The 19027-nt window shown below is 39.9% G+C and overlaps 2 protein-coding genes across 4 annotated transcripts in view; one reads left to right on the forward strand and one right to left on the reverse strand.

Annotated features, from left to right (window-relative positions):
* Window positions 1-2379, reverse strand: adma (adrenomedullin a). Of its 2 annotated transcripts, XM_031846738.1 has the most exons (4): window positions 2267-2379; window positions 1567-1669; window positions 1300-1425; window positions 1-1124 (listed from the first exon to the last, which is right to left on the reverse strand). In XM_031846738.1, the coding sequence occupies exons 2-4, from the start codon at window positions 1659-1661 to the stop codon at window positions 821-823; spliced, it is 525 nt and encodes a 174-aa protein (XP_031702598.1). In that variant the 5' UTR covers window positions 1662-1669; window positions 2267-2379; the 3' UTR covers window positions 1-820. The 2 variants fall into 2 exon arrangements, with proteins under 2 accessions (XP_031702598.1, XP_031702597.1); XM_031846737.1 differs by lacking the exon at window positions 2267-2379 and having other exon boundaries at window positions 1567-1747.
* Window positions 2380-3332: 953 nt separating this feature from the next.
* The window catches only part of sbf2 (SET binding factor 2), an 81796-nt gene continuing 66101 nt past the window's right edge, over window positions 3333-19027 (forward strand). For both annotated transcript variants that reach the window (XM_031846786.1, XM_031846787.1), the window contains exons 1-2: window positions 3333-3479; window positions 14347-14432. In XM_031846786.1, coding sequence (XP_031702646.1) covers window positions 3425-3479; window positions 14347-14432 — 141 coding nt within the window. In that variant the 5' untranslated portion in view covers window positions 3333-3424. The remainder of the gene's footprint in view (window positions 3480-14346; window positions 14433-19027) is intronic.

Raw genomic sequence — 19027 nt, forward strand, 5'->3', positions numbered from 1 at the left:
TTGCAAAAGAATAATGACAAATAGCTACAATGCCCATATATATTTCTTCCTGTACAAAAATAGTTCAATCTGCACAAGTACTTTAATGTAACCTCTATATAATATTTAAATAAAGGAATTCATATATACACATACCTGCAATAAAAACAAATATAGATTGCACATGTTTTTGTACAAACAATTTCAAGTATATTTCAATCCGTTGTGGACTGCCACATATCTTACAGAATCTAAGACATTTCCCTTATACAGTGTCCAAAACTTTATATAAACTGAGAGTTTCAGAGCTCTCTAGCAGTTTGGCATTGTGATGAAGATGTATTTTCCTGATGATTCATTTGACTTTAAGTCCAAATGGAAAAGTGCAGACAAGTACTGACAGTTTGGAACATGGTGGTATAATCCTTAGAGGATAGCACTTATCAAAGTCCTGGCCTTGAGGAAGAAATGTGTAAAGTCCAAGAATGACAGAACAGAGTTCCCTCTTTAAGCCAGAGGATGTGTCCACTTTGCCAGGTATTAGCACTCTTCCTTTCCCTCTGCCAAGCAAAGAGCAGCACCTGTAGTTCGCTTCATGCTGTGCCATCCAGTGTCTGTACGCCAGCTGCAGTTGTTTGCACGCTCTACATCACTGAGCTGCAAGGCTCAGCCTTGAGAGAAACTCAGTGCAGCCAGTCTTGCTCTGACTCAGTTCTCATGCCTTGAAAAATGTGCTGGGAAAGACTTGGCAGAAGTCTAAGGCATTTCGAGAATTTTAGAACAGAGAGAGGACACTAACTCCCTCGCTTTTTGTTCCCAACTCCTCTTGCTAATTTCCCGCTCATGTCCGTCTGAGGAGAGCCTCAAGCTTGTGAACTTGGGAATCATTTATGCTCCACGCTGGCCTCAGCCTGCCTTGCTCTAGCCTCAGTGTGACTCTGTGCGCCGGGAGAGATCGACGCCTCCGGCCGTATCCCTGTGGGCTGATCTTGTCGACAGGGGCACTCCCGATCTTCAACTTGTTACCGAGCTGGTGCAGGCGGTGCGCGAGGTCATGCACTGCACAGGTGCCCAGCGAACAACCTTGTCTTCTTGACTGATTGCCTGAGTGTTTAGACCTCTTGGTTCGGACATTGATGTCAGTGCTGGAGGACAGAGGGAGAAGGAGAGAATATTAATCCATGCTGTTCAGTCCTGAGTTGTCAATGGCTGAGTATTCTCTGCTTAAATTGAGTCTTCCTTTTCTATGACAAAAAATATATATGATGGCCAAATGGAGACAGTTTGCAGACTTTCAAGATAGCATGGTGAATGTCTTACCTGGAATGTGGCAGCAAAGTATCCCTGATATCTTCTGGTCTGACAAAGTTCTCAGACTCTGCTGTCTTCTCTACTGATACACTGTCAAGATCCCGTCTCAATCTGCTCCCGAGCCATATGCTTCGCCTGGGAGAGGGAAACAAAACTCTTAGTTAGTCTTAGGAAGATAATTCAGCAGACAGCTGTCACAGACTTGGCAGACTGTCACATCTTATATCAAATGAAAACATTTTGATTGTTGAATGGATTACTCCTCAGTTAACGCACCTTTTTTTCAACTCCGGATTCACTTGAAGCTCCACACAGTGTGCTACTGTCGCCAGCAGACAGCACGAGAGAAAGGACTGGAAGATCAATTGCATTTTGACTCCTGTGGAGAGTAGAGAAAACATGTTAGTTATTTATTTATGCCATGAATTGATATTTAACTTCATGGATTTCCTCTTGTCCCTCAGTGCATGTAAAACTCCCTCATACAGTATTCCTATATGTGCCACACTGGTACTTGCTTACACAAGAGTCCAAAAGCCAAGTTATTTGTACTTATCATTCATTTATTTAAAAAGTTAAGCTAAGGTCAGATTTTGCTCAGTTAAGTAAACCTACAACCATGCTTTGGGCCCCTGGCCAATAACGCTAAGGACTATTGACCAATGCGGGGTCCTAAATAGACTCAGCTCATAAGTAAAAAAAAAAAACCTCAGTTATCTGATAACTGAAAAACATAGCAAAATCGATTGCAACTAATAATATACTGTATGATGTACTGCCTCTGTCAGATGCTTTACACCTTGAGCAATTCCTTCACAGACACACACATTGAGAGCTGAACTGCTTATATAACCGGGCAGATAACCTGTCCTTGTCCCTACACTTGTGCCCTGACCTCAAAAAAGCAAGGTTTGAGCCATCAGCTGGTAGCAGAGCAAACCACAGCAATATCTTTGTTAAAAGAAAGTGCACATACCTGTAATTCTCTGACAAATATCAGATGGATGGGAAAGATCAATCAGCTGTAAAATAGTACTCCACAGTTCTCTTGAAATTGCCACTGGTTCTGTGAGGCAGCTGTGTCACTCTGCTAATAGCTCCTACACACCAGACTGGGAGCCTTTATACAGGAGGTGGGAGGGGCTCAGGACAGACACACACACAGTCGCTCATCCTTGTCCCCCACCCCGTCCAGTGCACTCTTGTACTGCTCTTGTAGTACAACGCAACACAGGAAAAAGATCAAGAATGGAAATAGAAATTAAAATGATAAAGGAAAATAGTTTTGGAATAAGTGCAGTACATCCTGTGTATCCTGTGTTCACTGAGTCAAAACATTAACTTTTTCACGGCTCAGTATAAACGATGCATCAACAAAGTTCTACAGTTYTCAGAAAAYGTTTTATTTGTTWTATTTCAGTATGTGGATAAAATGGCAACAAATCAATGGTCATCAGTTATGTAAGTCCCATACTGTACTACACAATGTCCCAGTAAAAATACTATGTGTTCATCTCAGCTGACTGCTTGCTATAGGGGGAAGGGCATTAGAAATATAAATACTCACAAAAGAAAAAGTTTGAACAAGGCAAATATTTGACCCCGGACTTACCATTTATTTTGATATTTGGATAAATGATAAATGGAATTTTACAATTTAACTCAAAATAAATCGAGAGTCAGAAAATGAACTTGAACAACAATCTAAGACATACGATATTATTATATAACCTGCTGGAAAATATTCTGCATCAGTCGCTATTCCATATATTTAATCTACCATTTCTGCAAGTTTTTTCCAATCAGTCGATACCTTTTCAAACTAGAATCTCCAGTAAATCAACTGTTGATAACTGTTGTCATCAATACATTTCTTTAAGTGACAGTAAATCACAGTATTATTCTGGTGTGGCGGCCTTCCCTGGTGTAAACAGGTGGGGACCCTAAAGTCTGAACCTAAAAGAGCCTCTGTTGGGACACAGTGCTGTATTTGTAAACTAAAGGGCCCACGCCCATGGATTTCGCCCCCTCCGGCACGCAGGCGCAGTGACACACCTTCTGTCAAAAATGGCTGTGCTTTGGAAGCAGGAAAAATGCTGAATTGTGTTGGTATTACTCGGGAAAAGCAGCAGACATGGCGAGATTTGCAGACTATTTTATTGTCGTGGGATACGATCAGGAGAAAGCTGGTAAGTTTTGACGGAGGGGGCGGCTCGCAGCGGCTGAGGTTTGGGTCCAGGCCGTCAGTCAGTGTGTGATGATGGTTGATGCTAGATAGCTTTAGCTTAACGTTAGCCACACAGCTATCAGGCGACACTGGAAACACTCTCTTCTTCTTCTTCTTCTTCGCATAAACCGGCCAGATAGTGACAATCATCCGGCGGGCATGTGTTCAAAGTTCAAGTACACGCCTGATGGCACATCACCAGTGGATGTTTACGCACGACAGGTTGCGATATTTGACTTGGATCAATCGAAACTTTTTCATGGATTCAAAATCTGTCACATCCTGTCCCTGTTGACCGTGCCCCTGTCAGGTCCGGGGGCTGGTTTAACTGCCAGCTATTGGGGACATTTTCATTTTCAGATGATTCCTTGGTCATATTTGATTAGCGAACACCTGTGTTTTGCATCAATGTTTTGTATTTGTCTTTCGTAATGTTGTTAGCGGATGTCTTGTTGCTACTTGCCTTCTCCTGCACGCTCTGTTATGGGGCTATATATATATATATATATATATATATATATATATATATATATTTTTACCCACTGCAGCCACACTTGTCAGTGATTTGTTGTGTTTATATTTGTTTTTGCCGGAAGAGTGCTCAACTTGTTCATGTTGGGCGGAACATACAGCTGCGAGGAGAGGCCTATCCTCTTCCCCTCTGTTGCTCTGTGCTGGGAGCTCCCCATGCTTCCTCTCACACGTTGTTCCACAGGTCCAGCCTCTAAAATGATTTTCATCCAAGGAAGCAGCTTTGCACACATGCTTCCAAGCATTAATAGATAAGCAGACGAAAACATGTTGGCATTGCACTAACGTAGAGTCCCCACACGTTCCCAAATGATAAATGGCATTTTATAAATACTTTAAAGGTCCACTGTAAGTTATCGCCACTCATCCATTTGTGAGGATCCAATAATAACGGCTCCTCACTGAGCAGCCTGGAGAAAGTACAAATATTCACTTACCCTGCCATGAGTGAACAAATTAAAGCCTGAGTGGCGTCCATCCAGCGCCATGTGTGTCAAAGAGGGGCCAGAGCAGCTGAATCCTCTTTTGCTTGCAATGCACAAATAGGTAAACAGTGTCTTTCATCAGCTCTGCTCATCCAAACGCCAACTGACACATGCATTTCTTTGTGCTCCAAGGACTAACTGTTCCTGGCGTCCCCAGAAGAGCCTGAATGTATTCACATTTAGTCAGTCTCAAGACACAGGATGAGTCTAGTTTATTCTCCACTGGCCGCTGATTATAATGATGAAGTTGATTGTGGCGAGAACAAGCAATACAAGTCTGCCATCTCAGATTGTGGTTGATTAGGGCGCTGCGTCAGGCTTATCCACATGTGAGGACACTCCATACTGAATTGGATTTGTCTGCTTTTATTATGTTCTCCTGAGTGTAATGTAGCATATCCACTGTGAGTTTGGGTTACAGCCCTGCCGAGATGCCCTTGTCTGTAAGTGGAAGTGATTTCTTTCAGAACTGGAAAATCAAAATGACTTTTAGATTTGAAAAACAGAGGAAAATGAATGGCAACTGCTTGTTTCTCTAACTATTCAGAGCCTGCGCCCTGTATAGCTGGTTTGTAGAAACCAGCCTGCTCATAGTAATATGTAGTAGGTCGTCTAGAGAACAGCCTTTCCCGTCCACCTTACTTGTTAATACAAACCAGGGACCCCTACCTGGGTCATCAAGCCTCCTGCGCTTTACTGGCTTTTGCTTTTCTGGCCTGACCCACTTCTCATTGTTTAGATGTACTATGGATGGATCAGTTGTAAATAACGCTAAGCATGCAATCTGTTGACTCTTCCAATTTGCAGTGAATCAGAATTGCACTGTCGAAAATACATCCATACCTTTTTGATAAACTCAAATCGTATTTGTTAACACAGGAAATGTGGTAATGATGGTGAAAAAAGATAACCTTTGCAACAAAGAGAAAGTATTGCTTTCAAAGGAGGACAAATGTGGTGATGAAGCTTCTCTCATGGTGACACAGGGTGGTGTGGAGGAGAGATTACAGTACAGTGGGCTTGAAGCTGGAATACTGTAAAGATGGTTACTAATAAGTATCGCAAGGAAGCGTTTTAAATGACTGTGCAGTAAAGTTACCTTACAATTGCACGATCTGGTTTCATTGACTTGCTTGTATTGGTCTTTTCATTCCAAAGATTTTGTCCCCTTGAAAATGAATATAAATCCAGAGTATGTGTCTCCAGCAACAACACTTGGGATATTCCCTGGTGACCTATTGAGAAAAAAAATGTATTGAAAGGCTTATAACTAATGGTCAAATCCTTGAGCTTAATTTAACAGACCGAGGTGACGTAAAACCAACGAAAAAGAGCGAAAGTAGGGCAACTTCCAATTCTATCATTTATTGTTGACCTTTAAAGTCTATCGCAGGGATGCTGTTTGTCATTACAGTGCGTCAAATACGTGAAAATGAATATGATGGAAGACAACATGACCCGAGAGGCAGATTCCTCCAAGAACACTAATCAGAGTCCGCTTCCCTGGGGGCCAGTGTCATGAGCCACAACCCTCGGAATTATCTTCGTGAATAATGTTGGAATGTGAAAACACTTGCTGGTTTAGATGGATGCAGTCTGTATTGAATCTGCACTTTATTCCGTATTTTCCTTTTGCAGTGGGACGCTGTCTCTTTATTGGCAAGTGGTTCAATACTGTCTGGCGTGCTGTTTGCCATAAATTGTAATTTGCCGAGTGAAAAAGAGGAATTTGCCCAGCTGCTTTTCTCAAACAGTTTATTGGATGGATATCACTTTTTATTGAATCAAACTGCTTTTGGAATATGTTTCGCAGATACGATGCCCAATCCCTGCTTGTGTGTCTTTATGCTCTTCATTTTCTGGTCTGGACTTGGGGAACGTCTAATGTAACCTAGCACCATACCGCAAGATAACAAAAACAAAACTTCCAAATTATTGAGAGCAAAATATTTCCATCTGCAGATTCCTTTTGGCTGTGTGCATCAGTAGAAATGTATGCAAGCTGTATGGAGTCATTTTAAAAATCAGATTAGATGCATAAATGCTTTTCAAGGATTATTGTAGTAGTTGTACCAAGAATGACTTCATGTTTGGTTTTATCCTCGGAAACTTCATGAATTGACCTTTTTTTTTTATAGATCATATTTTATTAATTTCTTACACAGTCAAAGAAAGAACCAAACGGCACAGATATTGTCAAATTAGCAAGAATAAATACATTATTTAACATGGGTTGCATTAACATACATATGAATCACACTATATACACAGGGATGTTAATAATTCAATAGTGAACCGTTAACTGACAATAAGAATTTTGACCGCTTTAATTATATTAGTTGAACAGTTCAAAGAAATATTAAGCATCTTTTTAAAAAGCTGAGTAACTCAGAGGAGCGTGTTACTTGAAGGAGAATATCTGGTCCACCGTTAAAGGTGAGCCCACCGTAAGTGAGCCTGAGCCGGAGTTGTCTCTAACTTCTCTAAACTCTGTTTTTATAGCCATAGAGATGTGGGTCAGAAGAACTATCAAAGCCATGCCATTACCCTGCTTCACCTGCTAATGCATTTGAAATGGCTTTCTAAAGTTGTGGATATTCTTTCCAGAGTTTCCAAAAACTAAGTAAGCTTCTCTTCCATTACGTCCATTTACCTCTTAAATCTCAGCTGTGGTGTCTGTAGCTGCTGGAGGCACATCAGCTTCTGATGGAACGTTTGTTGTTTGGCTGACGTTAGCAGCCGGAGCAGACAATTTCTGCGTCTTTGTCGTTTCGACATTGCGTGTCATCCAGATCACTATGGGTTTTCATAGTTATGTCGCTAAACCTGTACGCGTTGCTTACAGTAACTCCGTATTTAGACCATTTATTGCCTTTAATTCTTGGGTATGAAGTGGTTTTCAGGCTTGTTTTGGTTTAAACCAGCTGAAGTTCATAGTTTTATTTACCGGATCCTTTTGATTAACTTCATGTGCTGTTTTTCTCGAGATCACACATTTGTTGGCTTCGGACTGGCTTCTGAGCTTAACAATGGTCTCCTCATTTCAGGGAAATGCCTGCACAGCTGCATGTTACTGACTGCATGCAATGTTGTGCTTTTTCTTGCAGCATTGACGTTTTCATACTGCAACATGAAATGAAATCTGGGGTTCTTAACTTGTTTTTTGACCAGAAATGTCAGAATATGCCTCTTACTTTGTTTAATTGTAATAAAAATACACATTTCTCATTACTAGAGTTTTCCTAAGATAAGAATGTTGTTTAGGAAGTTGACCTGTATCAAAAGGCTGCACTTTTGTATTTACAACTCTCTGAGACTTTGTCTAAAAATAAGTTGCGTAAACAAAGTTTAACAAAACATTAACTCCTGATAATCAGTCCAAGATTATATCTGACAGCGGTTTATTTATGCTAAGGTGATGGCTAAACACCATCTGTAACTTAGTTAAGTAAGTACTTGAATTTGGTTGAATAATGCCATAAAGTAAATATTGTTTGCATACACCGACTTTAGAGGCTGGCCCTTCCAACAGCTGATGTTGATTTCATGATGTAGATGCCAGATCTTGAAGTGCTGCCATGTGTTGTGGTTGGTTTTCTAAAGCGTTACTTACGTTGTGTCGTCTGTTTTGTTTTGTCAACATCAACACATGAAATGAAATGGTTTGCTTAGTGCTTGAGGAATAAGAATAATCGCTGTACTTTCAGTCCATAATTCACACAACAATATTTTTAATCATATGTTCTATATTCAAGCTTACATTTATTGCTTACAGTAATTTTCAAATTAGGGTCTATGGCACTGTGCTGGGGGGGGGGGTGAAAGATTTCAAATTATTTCATTTTAATTATAATATAATTGTAGAATTGTTTTACTTTACTATATTACTTTCTAATATATCGACAAATATGTTTAATACATGTCTAAAATCTTTCTAATACAAGTCTCTTGTGTTGTTCTTTCACTTAACTAAGGTTTGCTCTCACACCTTTAATTCTGTTTATTTTGTCCGGACCAAAGGAAAAAAAGGACACATTGCATAACGTAAAGTTATACAGACATGTAACCGGTAACTCAGTGATTGGACAGTTTTGGCAATAGTCACCCTGCATCATCATGACCCATATGACAATAGATATTGTTTGAATATCTATGTACTGGAGACGCATATGTTGCAATATCCATAAGTGGTCACAGCCTGGCCGCATTGTACAGCCAGTAAGCGCTGTTTTACACAAGGGCATGATGAGCTCAATAAATCAGGTCAATCAACTGGTAGTAAATGACATCATACCATCTCACGCTTATTGACTGTCACGTTTATATTTTGATGCCTTCGCAAAAGCCTCGATGGTTGAGGGTTGATTGCTCACCGTGATGGGAGTATTGGTCTGGCAACTCTTTGTCGAGAGAGTCGGTGGCAGACTTGCGTATTGGATGGTGAGTTTTAAGATGTGAAAGGAGATTTGTGGTATTTCCATCTTTAGTCCCACTTGTTTATTACACAGCTTACAAATCACTCTATTCATGTTCACTGAATCTCATTTTTCGACAAACAGGTGCATTAGCATTCTTTTGCTAACAAAAGCGTATGTCTTTCCTACTGGAGTTATAGGAGTACATGGGTAATTACTAGAGCTGTATCGAATATTTAGAAGCTTCATTCTTAATGCTTTAATTTAAATTATTATCATTAACAACTTGTAGAAACATCACTGACTTCCACCTTCTTACTTTCAAACACACACACAAGTGACGCAGTGCTGTTTTCTCGTCCCTGTAGTTATCTCGGCCCTTAGTCCAAAATGCAATATAAAAAAAAATAATTTCCAAAATTCACAATATGATTTTATCTAACAAAATGTTATGCTTCAATCCGTATTTGCTAGTGTTTAGCCTTTCAAACAACAACATTTTCAAAAAGTGTTAACTCTCCCACGCACTTGTATTGACAGGGCGGTCTTGCAGCAATCTAACTGCACCATAAATTACATTTATATAACCACAACAACACCAGATTACTGGCATAGATACTGAGAATAGTGCAAAATTCATAACAGGCATTGCATAATTGAATATCGTTCTGCTATCATGGACATTTGAGGACCATTATTGTGGCCAACCAATATTGTATAATCTCGTCATATCGTCCAAGCCTACCGTTGTTGTCAAATGTCAGTTCTTGTATTATTTCAGCATCAACAGGCTGCTGTTGCAAAGTTGTCACATTAATGTTGTTACTGAGAGTAAGATGGCAGATGTGGAATTGTTTTGCTCCTATACGGATTGAATTGTCTGCCTCCGTTGATTGTTTTCTTTTGAACTCCACATTTGGCAGCTTCTCGTTTGGATTCAGACTTTGTGGTTCGAGGCATCCAGACCACAATGGAGGAGTTCCTTCCTCTCTGCTGTAGAGTTTAAAACTGACATACAGGGAAACTCCGCTGGCTACTGTTGCACTACTCTCACTCTGTTGATAAGGTGTTGTACTATCAGAGCAGGGAAAGAGAGTCATTTTTTGGACGAACAGTAAGCTACCATATACATAGTTGCAACTGAGGTTCACAAGGTGAATTCAGAAGGTTTCGACCCACTGACTGACTGAGTGATGATGGCATCAATACTAGTCTAGTTAAAGATACTTTGCATACCATCAACACAAAACGATCACAACAGTTCAGTTTCCTGATGACGCTCACCTTTGAGACCAACCCAGGTTTTCCTTTGCCACAACAATGATCTTAAAGGGGAAAAGCTGCTGTGATAGGGAATTTACAAATTTACTTTTAATTTATACATTTTAAAACTCAAACTAAACAGAAGAGGGACTGAAGTGATGATAACAATCAGACAAATGGAGCTGCTGGAATAAAGAAAAAGACGGTATGTCAGTATCGGGGCTGATTTTCCTGGAATGTAGCCATTTGTCTGATGCACAGCTGGAAGCTCTACATTCATCTCCTCAAGATATAATTTGTCAAAAAAAAAATATATATATATATATATAAATGAATGAAATGATCACAAAGGGCCCATCACTAATTCAGTGGATGTGAAGACATCCTCAATCTCTTAATGACTGCAATAGTTTAATATAAATTCTGTGTTTTGGCTGGATTTCCTCTTGAAACTCTGGTCTGGATATTGAAGTGTAGGAAAATGAATACGGTATATCTATGAACTTGTTTCGAGAACAGTGCACCTGTGTGCACAACTGGGCCAAAATCAGGTTAGAGGCTGACGTGGATGCGACATGAACTCCACTGGTGGCCTGTCCATACATGGTGAAATACGCATTTGGATGATTTAATCAACAGAAACAGCAGGAAGATAAATCAAGAAGATGAATGAACGTTTTTTTACCGAGAGGAGAAACATCTGCTCTAATCAAGAAAGACCAAGAACTTTTTCTGTGGTGTTTCACTTTTTATTGAGACTATGCTAAATCACACAACTCGGTGATAAATTATTTGGTTCATTCAATCTTTCCAAGGAGCTGAAGTCAGGTGTGTGTGCGTGTGTGTGCGTGTGTGTGTGTGCGTGTGTGTGCGTGCGTGTGCGTGCGTGTGCGTGCGTGTGTGTGCGTGCGTGTGTGTGTGTGTGTGTTTGTGGACTTGCAGTAACAGCTCAAGTCCCAATAGGGCTGCAAAGACAGAACGTTAAGCTCAGGATGTCTCTGCAAAATCTTTAAAAAGAGAAACTTTCAAAAGCAATGACCAATACTTGGTATGAGTGAGGGGATTGGCTGTATTCTCAGAGCACCACCACTCAGCTGTCACTTTGTCAGAGAGACTTTTCTCTGCTGTGTGTATTGTGTATATATTATATAAAAACATTTTCTTTATACGAATACATGTAAAGAACAGTCAAGCAAATGACTGTTCTTTTTTTATCCTAGAACAAACCGCCAGGAAACCTGCTGAAAAGTGTTAAAAACAGCTGATGCAGCTGGAATATGTTATATCTGACTTATATTTCTCAACAGTTGTGTTTTATTAGCTGTCTCGTGACCTAGAAATGGCCACAAAGCTCAGTAAGAATGTGTGGGTGTCAGTTAACGAGTGGTCCCAACCACTAGTACAGTTTGTTTTCTTTGTTTATGAATCCCTCTATAGTTCACATAAAATTGTGTACGCACTTAGTATGAGGAGGCCTGTGCAGGGGAATGTTTCTTAAAGGAGGTCAAGTGTTTGTACTGGACTGAGCAAATCTCTAACGGTACTTATTAAATGCTGGTTAGCCTTATAGTTCCTTCGTTATTGTTCCTGATAAATATTCCCCTGAAGCCATTTCAGGAAATAACTTAAATATCTATATATCTAGATCTATGTTTTCCAGATATTTATATTGTATTTCATTACAAAGCTGAAAAAGTGAGTCCACACACAGGTTGTGCTGCAATGATGGTGGAAATGAGCCAAGCTCTTAAACATGCACACGCGTGCCGTGGGCTGGGACAGGTTTTTGTTGTTTAAATAGCTTCTGCCAAAAAAACAAAACAAATCTCCCTCCCATTTTGCAAGCGGATGTTCAAATTAGCATGTACCTTTCAGGCCTGGGTTCTATTATCCTCATGGTGGGGTCCTTTATAGTTATCAGGGGGGTAGTGTTTGAAAGCGCGGCTTGTTTTAATACAAGAGTGGAATGTGAGGAATTCTGTCATTTATTTTCATTCGCGGTTGAAAATTTGAGCTTGGAGCACTCTTGAGCATTTGATTTCAATTTAGAAGAGCTGTAAAGACCAGAAGACACGTAGCGGTCAGACAGACTAGCACCAGTCTGTCTGGACGCGCTCTGCTCGCCTCTACAGGTGAACAAAGAGAGCAAAAGTATAACCAGCAACCTTCTGTTAAAATAAACATACACTCCCCCAAACCAAGACCAATCACCACTTCAGCCTAAGAGCCTCATCACCATTAATGTGTCCCTCTCTTTTACAGAGCTCTATGTTTTAAGGAGTTGTTGACGGGAGGCTCGGGGCACTTAGTTGCTGACGGACGACGACCTCGTCACATTATGATGATGTGGAGCACTTCATTGTCCCATTTTTTAAGCAACTTGCCTCCTATGTGTATTGTATCTGACCTCTGGGCCAAACTGTGACACAAGGGGCTTCATGAGCAGTCTGCTAAGTAGTTTGCTGAGTCATGGCATTAACCTGTGTTGAGATAGGACTCCCCACAGAGACTATAATGACAGTTGTCTACATAGGGAATGCCAAAATCTTTAAGGAAATGATTTGCAAATGGCCATACGTGACCTTCACAAATGGTGATATAGCTGCTGGTAACAAGAGACAACGAACATGAAAAAGAGATGTATTCCTCTAGATATTTAAGGATGAGCATTAATATTAGCTTAGCTACATGTTGGCTCTTCCCAAAGACTAACACTTGGATATCCTCTCATACGAGAGGAGAGCTGCTATCCCAGCTACAGCACAGGCACCCACACATAAAGTGTCTCAAAGGACCGCTGGCCTCCCTGTCTTGACCAAGCAGTCGCTGCTCATAGTTTGTTAGCTTTCACTACCAGCACCCCGGGAATGCACATTGCTATTCATGCTACACTGTGCGGTCCACTGTGTTCTCACACTCTGATGCGATACAGATTTTCTGTATGCCTATTTTTATTTGAGGTTTGTGAGAGTTTAGAGCCAAAGTTGTTGGTAACAATTGATGTTTAAAAGGCACATGCAGGTTACGGGTATGTTGGTTTTATATTTCTCTGACCAGCATAGCAATTTCACATAGTTTTAGTGCCAGCCAGAGCTTATGTCCAAACGTGTCATTCTAGTTTTCTACTTTCTGAGTGGGAGTAAATCCCTAATGTTGTTTTGCAGATGGTAAAATCATGTGAAATCCAAATATTTTTTTAAGTACGTTGTTAAACAGATGATGGAGATTCTAAAAAGCTGAAACTATCTGCAGCATATGTGACTCTTCAACAAAGTGAGGAATGCTATATATAAGTATATATAAGTGTGTGTGTGTGTGTGTGTGTGTGTGTGTGTGTGTATGTGTGTGTGTGTATATATATTCCACGAAATGGGCCACATTTATTCAATTTCTGTCTCTTACTCTCTTGAGGAAAACGTTTTTCCCTTAAGTGATAAATAGAAAGTGTGTCCTGGCTGTCAAAGAGTGACTAAAAGTTTAAAATAACGCTGCGATGAAGTCATCCAGTCAGATAACGTAGTGTGTCAAAGAGCATATTGTGAAATAAAACTTAAAATGCTTTTTTTGGCATGTAAAATGAGGAATTTTGTTTCATAAATTAGATAGATTTTCCATTTATTAGCTTTCCAGATTGCTAAACTACAATGTTGCAGTCATATATCAACTCCAAAACAGATATTGTGTTGTGCTTGCACTCATGTTAACATGAATTATTACATCCAATTTAGGTTTCAGAGTTTTGCAAGACCTGAGGGAAATCTGTGAGAGAGTTATTTCACTGGTAAAGATCAGTGTCCAGCTGTTTGTCTCAACACCACACATACTACATACTGTAGGTGTGTACACCTTTGTGTTACTTTATATACTGTACATATACAGTCCCGTATGTATGACCACTCTTTTGTTCCTTTTGGTTTAACTTCTACTCCAGTTGTTGGTGGTGTAAAGTCCCATATTTCACACTTTAGACCGCATTCCTCCTGACCCAACAGCATTTAACTGATGTACTTTAATTGACTCATTTAAGATTGGTGATATTTCTCTCATTAAAAAAAACAAAACATGCAAAGTTCTACATGCCATGATGATGCACTTTTATCTGCACTGACGGATCTTCATGTCTTTTTATCCGCAGTTTCAGGGGAGGGATGTGGAAAGATCATTCAGCGCTTCCCCAAGAAGGACTGGGAGGGAACGGCGTTTCCTCAGGGGGTGGAAATGGTGAGTGATAACAGCCTCCTACAAACTCCAAATATCTAAATGGAACAAAGCTATGTTACCACCTGGGTATTTAATGTACACTATTCAAAGTGAAGCACAGCAACACAAAGATGCACAAAGAAATCAAAATACGGTTGGGTCGTGTTGGGTATGATTCGGCTTTGTCGCTCTTTATTCGACGCCACCTGACTTCCTCCTGTGCTCCCGTCATACTTACTACGGCCGATAGAGGTTGTCGTCGTTGGCTTGTATCCGGATCAGTTATCAACCATATGAATCGATGATAATGGCCTTCTGGACCTACTAGTAGTTCAAGCAGCCACCTTCTAAACCATCTCTATGAGGCCTGATTGGCTGATCACATTCAGAGTGGGTGATACCACCTTCATTGCAAACATTAAATTAGGAACTGTCTTCTGTTATTTTGGATGATTGGATGACTTGTAGAAATCTGTTCTGAAACTCTAAGTATAATTGACAGACCAGTGTCTTAATGGTTGTATCAATATTGTGACTGCGGCCTTTGCTGTCTGCCGTGTAGACCAACATCACAGTTTCATAGTCGATGATAGGAGAGCATCTCTGGAACAAGTTAATGTGTGATGTGCACAGGTTGTACAGTGTTTTTCTGGTTAGTGAGTGTCCTTGTCTTTGCGCCCCTTACCCATTACCAGCTTCCTGATTTCATACTTGAGAATGTTTTCTGCGTAAAATATTTTCAGTGTCCCAATATGACAGATTATACCCCGGGGAGTCTTCATGTTTTAAAGACATGTTTGCCCTTTGGAGCTTGTGCAGCAGATATTGGCATTTCCTGTTTCAGATAAATTCATAATGATTGTTTACTCAAATGTTTGTTTTAAACACTTTACACGTTCCCTAATTGGGAACCAGAATCCTTTTTTTTTTTTTTACATTATGTCCAGCCTTCTATCAGGAATATTAAGGGACCAGCTGCTTCTCTTTCTGCCTTGAGGGCGACCCAGGGGGGGTCCGTGACAGGGGGTTTGTTATCCTTATATGGACAATGCAATGGATGGACAAATATTTGCTTATCAGGACTGGGAAGAACAGTCAATCTCTAGGTCAAAATCAGCAGCTAACAGTCTATACTGCGCAGGACATTACCGCCTGTGTTGTATCTGTTTTTGTTCATTTATATTGGCTACTGAAGATAAGCTTTTAATGACTAAGCAGAATGGTTTTGGCAGTCGACAAGAAGGAAAGCGGCAAAATGACTCTATATCCCAACACGGTACTTGATCCTATGAAAGTACTAGCCAGCACATACTGTTGTAATACTTTTTTTTTTTTTTTTTTTAATCTGCTCTCTTCAATACGTCGTTAAATATGGGGAAGATTTACAGGATCCATAGCAATAGATGATTGTAAATGCTGTGCCAAAATAAACGTAGCATGTGTTCTGCTTTCCAGTTGCAGGTATGTTTTGGTGTTTGGTGGAGGTCATATTAGGTATGTAGTTTAGGAGCCAAGTGATGCAGGTGTAGAGGCCAACAAGTTGCATAATATGGGTCAGCAATCTAAGCCAAGATAAATGGACAGAGGTAATCTAAACAACAGGCAATCTCCAACATCTCATGTTTAGATGAGGTAATTTCTTTCACTGTGAGCGGATCCTTCTGTAGAAAAGGCAGATATAATCTGCAGTATTTCAGATTTACAAGTTTAACATTAAGCATGAGTTGGAAATGAATTATTCTGGAATAAAGTTTTGTTTAATGATGAATGATGACCATGAGTTATTATAGCTGTAGGTGAAATCTTTCGCTCTGTGGGGACGGGGTCAAAGAGATGCTATTATACCTTGACCCTTGTTTATGGTATTTATTGGGCAATTGAGGACATGTGAGGCTGTTATTCGGCACAAATAGAAATTCTCCGAGTGAGTGGTTTGATTGGCATGCTGGCGTCTTCCTGTGGAACTCAATGAGTCTGTTAGTGGCCATCAAGAGTCTTGTTGTGAGTCACTGCTTAGAGACGAGAAGTGCTGTGTCATACGGCAAAGCACAGTGCGTCTCAAAGAATATCGGAGACTGATATGTTTTTTGTTGATATGTGGCGGAAACCCCTAGCACTGGTATTTAACTGTTCAGTGACTCTGAGGGATGCGCCGGGATGGCTCTACTCTCTCAGCATCATCCCTCAAGTATCCTGGTTTCATAGAGTTAAAAATAGAAACACTGCCCCAAGTTTAACTAAATCTATTAGCTTATTGTTCCCAGATGTCACTGAGGACCTGCATACCCTTTTGTTTTGTGCTTGTGTGGGTGTGTGCGCATTTTTTGTATTCCATCTCGCTGAAGTGATCCCCCCCCCCCAAAGCTTCTTCATTATGTGTCATCCTAGACTGAAATTGAGACATACTGCAATCCTCAGAGTGCAAAGAAAGCACACGGCATGATGGTTGTAACTGAAGGCCATAAGCCCGAGCTGAAACAAGGGATGCATTCAATGCTAGGTCTTTTTTTTGGCAAATACCCCGCAAATTAGCTGAAGCTGTTCTTCTAAAATAACAATAAATGTATCGTATAGATTATTGGATAACATGCTGAACAAGATTCAGCTTCAGTCTTCTCTATAAAAAGATGGCTCGAAGACGGGAGAGAGGGGTTTTTCCAGAAATTAGCCTTCCTACTATGTGTTGTGTGACAAACTTTGGTCCAGCACCAAATGACTGAAATTCCAGCTTTGAAGCTTTAATGAAGATACACCATAGTGTTTAACAGACCCACTGAGCAATTTGCATTTTGGCTGTTTTGGGCCGGTATGTAAACCATTATTATTTGCAGATTTCCTCTACTCCATGAAAAAGAACATGACTCATTTACAAACACTGAGAAACACATCTGTAGAAAACAGTGGATGAAGCTGAGCACGAAAAGCATTTTGTGGTCACAACAGGCCCCCAGCAAACTAAATAACCACAGATGAGGAATGCACCAAGAAAAAAAAGCGTTTACAACTTGTGCTCGGAAAAATGTGTTTCTAATCTTTTCAGGCAAGTGATGATGATAGGAACCAGCTCAAATCCTCATCTGTTATGGATGAGCCAGGTCTGTAGATGGAGTTCAGTAAGTTGTGCGCGTAGTACATTTCCATCACCTCTCCCTCGTGTATGAAGATGCACGATGTACTGCAAACCGTCTTCACTTGACTTGAAGTAGTAATCGCATAGGACGCTTTTAATTTGCAAATTCCACAAAATTCCAGAAAAAAATGATCCTTACCTCAAAATGTTTTGGTCAATACCAAGGCAAGGCCACTGAATTTGTATATTTCACACATCAGGGCTATTAAATTACTTTACATGGTATTAAAAATACAGCAAAAGTTTTACAATTTAAAGAGTGCAAATTAGTGGCAAGTTAACCTGTATAGTTTAAATCAAGTAAGAAGTAAAAAAAAAAAAAAATCAACACAGCAAATACTCGCACACTTAGTTGCACAATTTAGTAGAATTTAATTAAACAATGCAAAAATAAATAATTGGGGATAAACAGAAATACTACGGTTGAAGAAAAGTATTGACTCAACAATCACTTGCAAGGTTTTCTTGATTCTGACTCATGTTTCTCTTTTTCCTTTGGAGCTGCTGTGACAAGCAGGACGTGGATCATGTGACAGACCGAAGTAGCTCAGCTGGGGCTTGCTAAAACGAATAACAAAGAAATGAACAGGGGCTGTTTGTAATTTACGTATTATTAATTTGAGATGATTTAATATAATATGGTGATCTCCCTCCTCTCTGAGACAAGAACAGTCGTACTTTTCAAACTTGAAGAACAGAAGTTTCTGCCTGCTTCAAGACAACAACATTTAGCAGCCTACATTTGGTTATTTAGATTTAACGCTAAGCTAGTTTGTAGCAACAAAAAAAGTGCCACACAAATGCCTAAGAAATGCCTGGAATCACTTTAGTGTTTGTTTAATCACAAGCACCATTTGTTTAATGCTTGGAGTTTGTGGATGTTCATGTTTTTAGACAACATGTATTGGTAGATCGGCGAGTTGTAGACTCTTCCTCTCTTCTTCCTTTCTCACTCATGTGCTCTTGTTTTCTGTCATGTTTAATGTATTAATTGCAGGTATATAGTCCACATGTTACTGCTAACCTCACCTAAATGAGACCTGCATGCTATGTATTCATGGCAGGAAGGGTTCAGATTAATGCAGTTGCATGTAATATTAAAGGTAGGCCACATAAAACAAATTGACTGTGTTTTAAAACAGGTCCTTTGTAAAACACCTGTTAAATGCACAGATGTTGACACGTTGCAAAACTAATGTTGGCATTATTTGGTATATTTTGTACCTTTTTGTTATGTGTGTAGTTAGATATAGGGCTGTCATTTCACCACATGATTATCTCGGCCAACACAATTTCCGCTAACAATATTATCACGATATCGATAGAAAAAAAGAAAAAGAAAGTTGATGATGCTATCAATCAAATTCTTCAGCTCTGTTTATTGTGTGTTCCGTCTGTTTTTTGGCAAATTAATTACACTTAAAATAGAAGTGAAGGGCGAGAGAGAGAGAGAGAGAGAGAGAGAGAGAGAGAGAGAGAGAGAGAG

Source organism: Anarrhichthys ocellatus, unplaced genomic scaffold, assembly GCF_004355925.1.
Source record: "Anarrhichthys ocellatus isolate YVR2014 unplaced genomic scaffold, GSC_Weel_1.0 scaffold6, whole genome shotgun sequence".
NCBI classification, from domain to species: Eukaryota; Metazoa; Chordata; class Actinopteri; order Perciformes; family Anarhichadidae; genus Anarrhichthys; species Anarrhichthys ocellatus.